At 43.0% G+C, this 9770-nt stretch overlaps 1 protein-coding gene across 4 annotated transcripts in view; it reads right to left on the bottom strand.

Moving 5' to 3' along the window:
- Window positions 1-6562: 6562 nt before the first annotated feature.
- LOC147636857 (uncharacterized) overlaps window positions 6563-9770 on the bottom strand; it is a 32749-nt gene continuing 29541 nt past the window's right edge. For all 4 annotated transcript variants that reach the window (XR_015266272.1, XM_086800418.1, XM_086800419.1 and 1 more), the window contains 2 exons: window positions 8302-8428; window positions 6563-6943 (listed from right to left, as the gene is read on the bottom strand). Coding sequence is in view for 3 of the 4 variants with exons in the window: in XM_086800418.1 (XP_086656544.1) it covers window positions 6707-6943; window positions 8302-8428 (364 nt within the window). In the remaining variant the exon portion in view is untranslated. The remainder of the gene's footprint in view (window positions 6944-8301; window positions 8429-9770) is intronic.

The raw sequence follows: 9770 nt of genomic DNA, 5'->3' as shown, positions 1-9770 counted from the left end.
TCATCCAAAATAGCATCTAACTCATCATCAGTCACACCATCACTCCCTTCCTGCACAACTGGTATGCAAGCATTTGTTATCTTCTCCAAGGAAGCCAATTCCAACAGATCATCCAATGCATTATCAAGAATACAGTTCAGCTCATCATCCAAATTCTCACAAGCTACAATATCCAACTCATCACCCGGATCATCAATGTGTACTTCATCCATAGTATCTTCATTAGTAACATTTTGGCCATCACATTCTACCTTGACTGGCTGAAGTCTTCCTCCAGCATTAACATCACTTTCACAATCTACAGCATCATCAATAATCTTAAACAACATATCAGGATTTCTCTGCCAAGAGTCAGAAGTACAATCAACAAGCTCATAATCAGTTTTAGCCTGTTTAATAGTATGATGTTCACATGGTAGATAGCACACTGGAGTCTTCATCACTTCCCTAATCATAGGCTGAATCATTAACTGGCTGCACATCATCAATACTTCCATCCTCCCCCTCCTCATATTCTGAAAACTCTTCAGGGCTGATTCCAAAAACCTTACCCTTCTCCATTTCCAACAGGTTAATCTATCCCATATCCTGCTCTGCAAATGTGACCTTACAGACTTCATGAACATTGGGCTGAATTGCATCCTTCATCCGCATACTAGGGTCAATCACCGTATCATTCATTCCTATAGATAGTTGATACATACCACCATTAGCTTTGGCTGGTTTCTCACATTGCGGACTGATATGACCCCACTCACCACAATTCCAGCATTGCATATCACTCGAATACCCTCTCCCTCTTCCAATATCTGCTGAATTTCCTTCAGAACCAGATGATGCATCAGTCTTCCTTCCCATAACACCTATGCCTCTTCCTCTTCCTGCAGACTCTATCCAATTCAAGCTTAAAGACTTGATGAGCTTCACTGCTTCATGAACATCTCTCTTCAAAGTATCCCCCCTGTTCAAGAACAACAACAGCTTCTCTTTCAGGATGTATACTCTCAATCTTTAGCATCTTCACAAACTTCTTCGGCTCTTCCTGTATTCCCAACTGCCTCAGACGCTTCACCTTCCACTCCTTCTCTCGAGCAACTCTGACAGCCTCCTCAAAGCTATCCAGATTCTTCAGCTCCACCTTCAAACGGAGGGTTGGCTCCAGACCACCGGTCTCCCTTAATCATCTGCGGGGGTACTTCAGGAATCAAAGCCTCACACCATAGACTCCACAGTCTACCAAACTCTATCAGATACTGATCCACATCTTGTTCATCCTTCTGTTGAATTTTACACAACTCTTTCCACACTTCATTCGGACTCCTCACATGGACAAACTATGTCAAAAATGCAGCTCTGGCTACACGGTACTCAGGGTCTTGTTGATGAGCCTTCCTGTGTGTAGTCACAAACATCTGTAGCCATGCTTTTGCATCACCCTGCAAGCAATAAAATCAAAATCTGAGAGAGGATTTCTGGGGTTGCCCTGTCTTTCATCAAAGCTGTAAATTTCATCTTTTCCAGAAACCTGATTGCACTCTCCTGTGGCAATCCCCAATCCCCAATACTCTGGAAAATCTTGAGCCATCTCTTCAATCTTTCTTCACACAAACCCTTGTCTTCTTTCACAAACCGAAGGAAATTTCTTCCTCTGTGGAGGCACCAAAAGGTGATAACACGGACACGGTATAGCTGTATATTCCTTTATAGAGTGACACACTTCCACACACTGATACAAACACACCCAGAACACCAGACCTAAGATTATGAACAAAACTTTATTTCAATACAAGTCTTCGTCTTTACAAAGTTGGACATCCATTACATCCTCAAAACCATCTTCATCTAGCACCCATTCACAACAATCACAGTCCACCCCAGCTCCTGGTCGCTTCTCCTATGAATCTCCCAACTTGCAGTAGCGACCAAGAGCTCTCCACCAAAAGCAACAGTCAACCTTCTCTCTCTCTCCTGGCCTGCAATCGACGTCACCTTCTATCCTCCTCTGCTTCTCTGCAGTGGACGCCACCGTTTCTCCTTCATTGTTTTTCTGCAGTCGACGCTCTCTCCCCTCCTCTACTATCGACGTGCTCTCCCTTGGGGATTCCCTACTCCCCATACAGCAAGCTCACCTCCTCTTGCCATGTGGCCCTTTCCATCCTTTTGCGCACGCGGTGAAGGTCAATCTGCCAAGATTCCGTTGTTGGCAGCCGCCATCCTCACTTTCTGGAAGCTTGAAGCTTCTATTTTTCTTATTAGTTTTTTATTGTTTAAGGCTGTTCATACTGCGCAGCCCCTTAAACCACATCCCCATACCCCTTAAGCCTTCCCATCCTTTGCTCACATGCCATTAGCACCACCCTTTTTTGCCTCCTCATTGGCCTTAGGTCACACGCCACCTACATCCCGTCCATAGGATGGTCCCGTATAGCGATCTACCCTCTCACTTTGCACCCAACTCACCCGTCATTTTTGTTTTCTAATTAATCCTACCACACTGTGTGACATATATAGACAAGTTCATTAATTAGGGGTCTTACATGATGTTCATTAGAACAGCCACTTAACTTGAAACAATGATACAACAATAAAACAAGGGACTTAATTAAAAATAATTACAAAGGTTCAAATCCACAGATCCAAGCTCTCTTATTGCACGTTTTATTCCGTCGATGATATAGAATTAGGCCTTCCAATCTCCATAGACTAGGCAATCCCTATGGGGCCATACACCTCGTTGTTGGTAGTCGGCGAGGACTCAAGCCGGCATGTCGCCCTCTCAGACTCCATCGCTTGATCCTCCCATTCCGCGGAGGGATGTCTATATGCTAAGGTGGGCTTATTCACCGCACTAGCCTGGGCCTACAAAACTAGGCAACATCCATAACTCTCGCTAAATCGACGAGTTCCAATTTTCCAATAGTAGAAGGGATGACTTGGGCTGACTCCAAGCCTTGCTAACGTCTCCACCTGGCTACACAAGCACAAGAACAAGGTTAGCATCCAGGCAGGGAGAAGATGTACCTGTACTTTAATTTAAGCAAGATAACAACATAATAGTTCAACCCAATCTCATAAGATACGAGAAACCACATTATCTTTTCTTAAATCAAAGGAACGAGAATACAACAATTCTATAAGAAATTAGATTTTTACGTTTAGATAAATATGGAAGCATATATTCTCAAAACAAGGAAAAGTAACATCTTTTATTTTTCTTAACTAATGCTAAGATGAAAGATTTACCTAACTCCTAATCCAAAAAAACTTTTTTTTTCTTGAATCACAGGAATGAGAATACAACAATTCTATAAGAAATTAGATTCTTACATTTAGATAAATATGAAAGCATATATACTCAAAACAAGAAAAAGCAATATCTTTTATCTTTCTTAATTAATGCTAAGATTAAAGATTTACCTAACTCCTAATCCAAAAAACCTCTTTTTAGATGATTTTCAAGCTAACGTGACCATTGCCTCCCAAGGGAAGAACTAGGGCCGCATTTGGAGCATCCCCTCATGTTATTATTGAGCATGCTTCTCAAGATAATATTTTGGCATCTTCAAGGTGGGGCCATACTATCTACTCTCACGTAGCTTGCACAATCACGACTCAACGATCCAGACGGTTCGCAATTTGGAGTCCGTTTACTCACTTTATGAGCACAAGACTCACTTGTGGAAACCACCTCTTAGGGCTAGAGTATGCTTGTTTAAGTCTCTTTCTACGAAAGGGGGGGAAAAAGTAGAGTATCCTTAAGTGAAGAACAAGGTTGGTTGGAAACATGACCAGAGGATTGACCACAATTCAGGAGGAGGAGGAGGGTTCTCCCCTTAAGTCTAGTCACACCGAAGGGGGGAGGCTGTGGGAGCTCGACTGGAGAAGGTTGATGGGAGGTTGGCTATAGAGGGCTGCTGGGAGCTTGTCTGCAGAGGGCTGTCAGGGAGAGCTTCCAGCCAGAGAGGGGATGTCGGCCATAGAGGGGGGTCCTGGGGTTGGGGGGTTTATATAGGTTGTGGTACGGGTATGGGTAAGGAGAGAGCAAAGAGGTGGAAAGGCCAGTGTACGTGCAAGTCCGTAGGTCTGTGGTTGCATGAACGTGTGGAGAGGGTGGTGCCGGCAAGCAATTCGCATGGGCCTTCCAAGGTAGTGGTCGCATGGGTGTCCACGTGGCGGGGCCAAGGAAGACCTTATGTTGGGGCGACCGCCTTTGTTCGTGTGCGGTCGTTTTGTATAGAGTCGTCTTTGGTCCGTGTCCGGTCGTTTTGTATGAGCACCCTTGTATGTGTACGGTCCAAAGTAAAATCTTTTGATGCACGCTTTCCAAGGAGGAATCTTTTGAGATGATCCCTTTTTGGGATGTGGACCTTGATATGTGTGCCAACTCGTCCGACAACTACCGAAATATTTTTTTCAATGAAATTGTTCGGGGTGTTTTCCTGGTCACAAGAGTATAATCCGTTCGTCAATCGGACACCCAAACAAGTATTTATTAAGGCTGGAAGATTACTGTAATTTAGCTAAAATTTTACAACGTAGAAGTTTATTCCGGTGTCCGTTTTGAGCGCTATAAAGTTCTATATTAAGGTAAAATCGCACACAAATTTCAAATTTAGATTTGGAATTTTAAGATTCTAAGTAGAAATAGCTCAATTATTAAAATGATGATTATTACACTATTAAAAAAACCATAATTTCATCTTATTAAATGGACATATATTATTATTGAAGATGGGCATGTTACAGTATCATAAAAGTTATGACACATTCCTATCCAAAGAAACAAACTCCAAATAAGTGGTAGTGTATTAAGCTATCTATTATGGACCATTATTGGCTACCTTAGAGACAAATAATCTTTGAAACTCTCAACCAAGTGGGTGTACCTTTCAAACAACTAGATAACAAGATGAATGAATTGAGTTATATTCACAAGCTATAAATGCACATGGGAGAGGAGAGATCATGAGAAGAAGGAGAATTGAGTTCACGGGAATCTTGCATGCCTAAATTTGAGCATAAGAAAATAATGGAGCTTGTAATTTACTGAATTGTTTCGGATTAATGATCCTAGCAATAACGAGGGAAAACCCCTATATTGCATATGAGACTTTTCATGTCATAAAATAGCCTCTACCACATTCGATCAATATGAGGGCCTTAAAGTGTAGGAAATGGAGTTGAACCCGTTAGCATTCCACACACAACACACCGAGAGAGAGAGAGAGAGAGAGAGAGAGAGAGAGAGAGAGAGAGATTGCAAAAGACCAAAATGGTATGTAAGATCAAAAGTAGTACATATCACGCATGGAAGAAGAAAAGCTTAACTAAAGAACATGCTCTTAAGGTGGACAAAATATGTACAAAAGAATTCAAAAACATCCTGATGGTGATCATGTGTCTTCATAATATACATAATAATACTACCAATGTGCACATCGTGTGTACTCATGTAATGCTAAAGGATGTTCATGATCATGATTTAAAGATGTCAAGAGATTGTCCGTGTGGACATGGACACGTGGCTCGTTGAAATTGCTATGTTGTCTATTGTGACCCCTCGACTGCACTATTCTTGATGCTTACGATACTGAGATCTGTGTGTTGATCTTGATCCTCGAGATCCCTGTGACACCATCATGAATGGATCTCTCTCTCTCTCACACACACACATTGGACAACCTTAGAGCCCTCTTTCTGGTTGGCGAAAATCCCTTTGACACCATCATGAATGGATCTCTCTCTCTCTCTCTCTCTCTCTCTCTCTCACACACACACAAACACACACACACATTGGTCAACCTGAGAGCCCTCTTTCTGGTTGTAAACACACCTGAGTTCAAAACCTACTAAAGATCTGATACACTCAATAACAGTTGGGATGTTTAAAGAGCTCGTCAACGAACACCGTTTTACCACCCACCGTGGGGCAAATTGATTAGCTCGAGAGTCCTCTTTCTGATTGTGTACCCACTTGAGTTCAAAACTTGTTGAACCTTTGGTATCATGCCCATTTTTGGGCATTAATACATCCACTTATTTTAAGTGACCGTCACAAAATAAGGTAAAATGTGAAAAAACACTACTAACCCGTCATTTTGAAGGGTGACCCAGCCCGTCAAAAATCATCCTTGGTCGGTATTACCCCAAACATTAAAACAATCTACTCAAGTGGCTCAGTAGCAATTGGGATTATTCCTCAAACGTTAAAAGAGGGCTCAATGCTCATCAAACAACCTTTATGCAACCCAATGTGAGACAAATTGGTAAGCCCGAGATTCCTCTTTCAAGTTGGACACCTGCCTGAGTTGCAAGTTGACACTCTGTGTGGGCTTTAACAAGAGCGATATGCTGTGGCCAAGATGGCACTTGCTGCCACTGGCAACAAGTAGACAGTCTCGTACACTCAATAGCAATTGGGATTATTATTCCCTAGACATTAAAAGAAAGTGTGTGTGTGTGTGTGTGTGTGTGTGTGAGAGAGAGAGAGAGAGAGAGAGAGAGAGAGTGTGTTTTTATAGGCATGAACTATCACTCGTTGGGTATTAACAATTAGACATCATTTCTTTATTGTCATTAAACAAATCAATTAAACTTCATTTCTTCATCAAATAGGTACAGCCAATAATTTAAGGCCAATTCCACTAAGAAATTTTCCAATATAATTATTTTACTAAATAAAAAAGTAAGCAGGTAATCCTGTAACTTAGAAAGCAGGTTCTTCCAAGCGCAAGTAATCATACATAACTCCTGCAAAATAGTTTGGTGTCTTTCTTTGTGTGAGGTAAAGGATATTCTCCCCCTCTTGCAACCACTTGGGGGAAACATCAATGTCAAATGAGTAATACAATCCATGAATGCCATGCCTTGCAATTGCATTATCTTTTCCAAGTTGCATGGTGTCAAAGTGTGGCACATGAATGTTCGGATCATTGAACCTGACCTGCAGAATAACATGGACAAACGAACTCACAAATATTTCAATGTATAAACAATTAGTACATTTGAGGATGAAGGTGTCTGCTTTAGCTCATGAATGGAGGTTAGGGTATACTTGTGATGGGGGGTTAACAATGGGGGGGGGGGGGGGGGGGGGGGGGGGGGGGGGGGTAGATGGAATTTTGACTTCATGAGAGTGCTCTCAAGGAAGAAAAGGAACCAAAACAAGGAGGAAGGACGAGTATACCGCCAACTCCATACTCACTTTGACCCATAGTGACAGGGGGACGGAGGGATGCCCACGTGGGACGTGGGAACGCCGTCCCGAGCAGAGAGACCTGCACACCGGGCTGGGGACGGCCAGGGGGACGGGACGGAGGGGACGTGACCAGGGGACGGGCGTTCCCCCCTGTGGGAACGGGGGGATGTTGTCTGCAGGGGACGGGGACGGCTGCAACAGCTAAATCTTCAGGCATTTTTTTTCAAATAAACGGCTACTAGCCGTTAACACTGGCCATTTGAGAGAGAGAGAGAGAGAGCAAGACAACTATATAATGGGCTTGGAGCCACTCCTCTTCTACTCAAGCCTTCCAAGACTTGAGTTCCTCTCCACGATCTCCCTCTCCTACTCAAGCTTTCCTCTCCACTATCTCCCTCTCCTACTCCACAGTCCATCACCTTCCTCTCCACCCTCTCCTACTCACTACACCGTCCCCACCCCCCCGTCCCCGTTCCCTACCTTTAGCCGTCCCCGTCCCCGTCCCCGTTCCTGTCCCCCGTCTCCGTCCCCGTCCCTTGGTAACTATGCTTTGACCTCATCACCCCCTAGCAATTTATGGGTCTCTTAGGCATTTCTTGTCCTAAGACTTCCCTCCATGGATATGGAATACCTCATGTCTCTTTGCAAGTGCCACCCAATCCTCACTACTCTACCAAGCTCCATGGTTAATCCAAGAAAATGTTACTCTTTCCTTTGCAAACAAAGTGTTAGTGGCATATCAGTTCAAAGATGTGGTACACTGGGCCATAGTTGTTTCTATATGGATGCACCTCTTTAGGTGCGTAGAGGTGTGGTTCGTACGCGATATGTGCAATCCGTTATTGATGGATTCTTTATATTGCGTTATCTTTCCATGGCAAACTAATTTTTGAAAGTTTTGCAATTAAAATTAATTTACTTTAGATCAGGTAGACCCTCTGCCCTTCCAACCGCATATTGTTGATTCTAGCATCATACCCAGGCAGTCTGTGTATAATTTGGTACAACCTTGTCTGGGAGTAGGATGCAGCGCAGATCAGTTTTTTTTTTAATGTGCCCACATTCCAATAGACAAACTTTTCATGACATGGGAAAAGAGATACCTGGATAGCAGCAAAATTAGCTGCTGCAAAAGCTAATCGCAGCTTGTAGGGTCCAGATTGGACTACAGTTTCAAGCTGGAAGTGAACTTGCCATGTTGTAGGCTCCACAGACCCATCCTCTTTGATTCTGTTCAATGTAAGAAAAGCTTGGTCAAGCCAATATCAATGATGCAACTTCTTTACATCTAAAAAATTTTACTTCAAATTTCACAGCATTCTTAATTCAACCAGTTTTCTGTCTGTATTGGGCTGTCCTAGAAGTTCCTTGAATCCTACTTCACATAGATGGAAGGGTATGCATGAAGTCGGATGGAGCATCATTCAGGGCCCAGTTCAATAATACCAGACATGCATTTATTGTAGGAAAGCTGACTTCCAAGACAAAGCACTAGCCTCTGACCAGATAGCAGATACAGTCTTGAGTGTGGAAAGGCCTCTGTACAGCGCAATTTCAAGGCCTGCCATGCAGTCAAGCTTCCAATAATCTCCCAATTAGTGTCTACTGCAGAGTGAAATGTCCTTAAGGGTGCCTGCAGATCCAACAAGCCCAAAGGGATGACCTGCACTGTACCTCTGACTGCATAGATGGCATGACCAGTCAGTGTCCCCTCGTAAAAGAGACCTCAGGCCTAACCTCCATGAGCCCAGCAAGTAGGCCCCAGCATCCATTCATCCTCACTCTCCTAGGTCCCACAATAGATATCTGAGATCCACCAAACAGCCATAGTCTCCAATGCAAAACAGGGATTGGGATCTACAAACATATGCTTCCCACTGAGAGCAAGCTCAACCTCCAGATCTTCAACATGCATAGATCCACTCTCTCCAAGCTGATGTTCACACATATCCCAAAAAATTTCATTCCACAAGATAGGCTGTCTATTTATCTTGACGTTCACACTCATCCCTAAGAGTTTTATTCCACATAATAGCTCCAATCTCGTCCTCAGTGCTTGGAAGAGATTGTCTAAGACCACATATCATTGTGGTCCATTCCTTTAAAATTGAGGCTAGATAGTCAGATGTATCTACATCTGTAAAATCCAGAGTCTTCCAAGGCTGGTTCCCTTGAAGAAGACCCCACACTATTGATCTGGTCAATATAGAGATCTACTCTGCATATCAGGATCAATGATTCCCAGGCAGGTTTTGGAAGAATAATGGTCTCCCAAGCCACCCTAGCTCTGGAGTCATAAGAGCCATCATAACCAGACCATAAATCATTCTGAAACAGTTTCTTCGATCCCTCAACACAAGATCATGAAAAATACCACCAAGATGTAATTCACCAAGGAGGACGACAACTACTTAAGAAGCTAACTGTAACTTGCAATACAGAAATTTCGTTCTAATACTTCTTAGTGTGATAATGGTTTTGAGCTCGCATGGAGTATACTGGTAAATGTTCAGACCTGTATCTAGTCTCCTTTTTTGCAAATTTGAATAACGATTGAAACAATCACTCCAAA

Source organism: Cibotium barometz, chromosome 7 (assembly GCF_041138505.1).
Source record: "Cibotium barometz isolate CiBa-2024 chromosome 7, ASM4113850v1, whole genome shotgun sequence".
NCBI classification, from domain to species: domain Eukaryota; kingdom Viridiplantae; phylum Streptophyta; class Polypodiopsida; order Cyatheales; family Cibotiaceae; genus Cibotium; species Cibotium barometz.
Note: the sequence above shows the minus strand (reverse complement) of the source record. Positions and strands in the feature narration are given on the sequence as shown.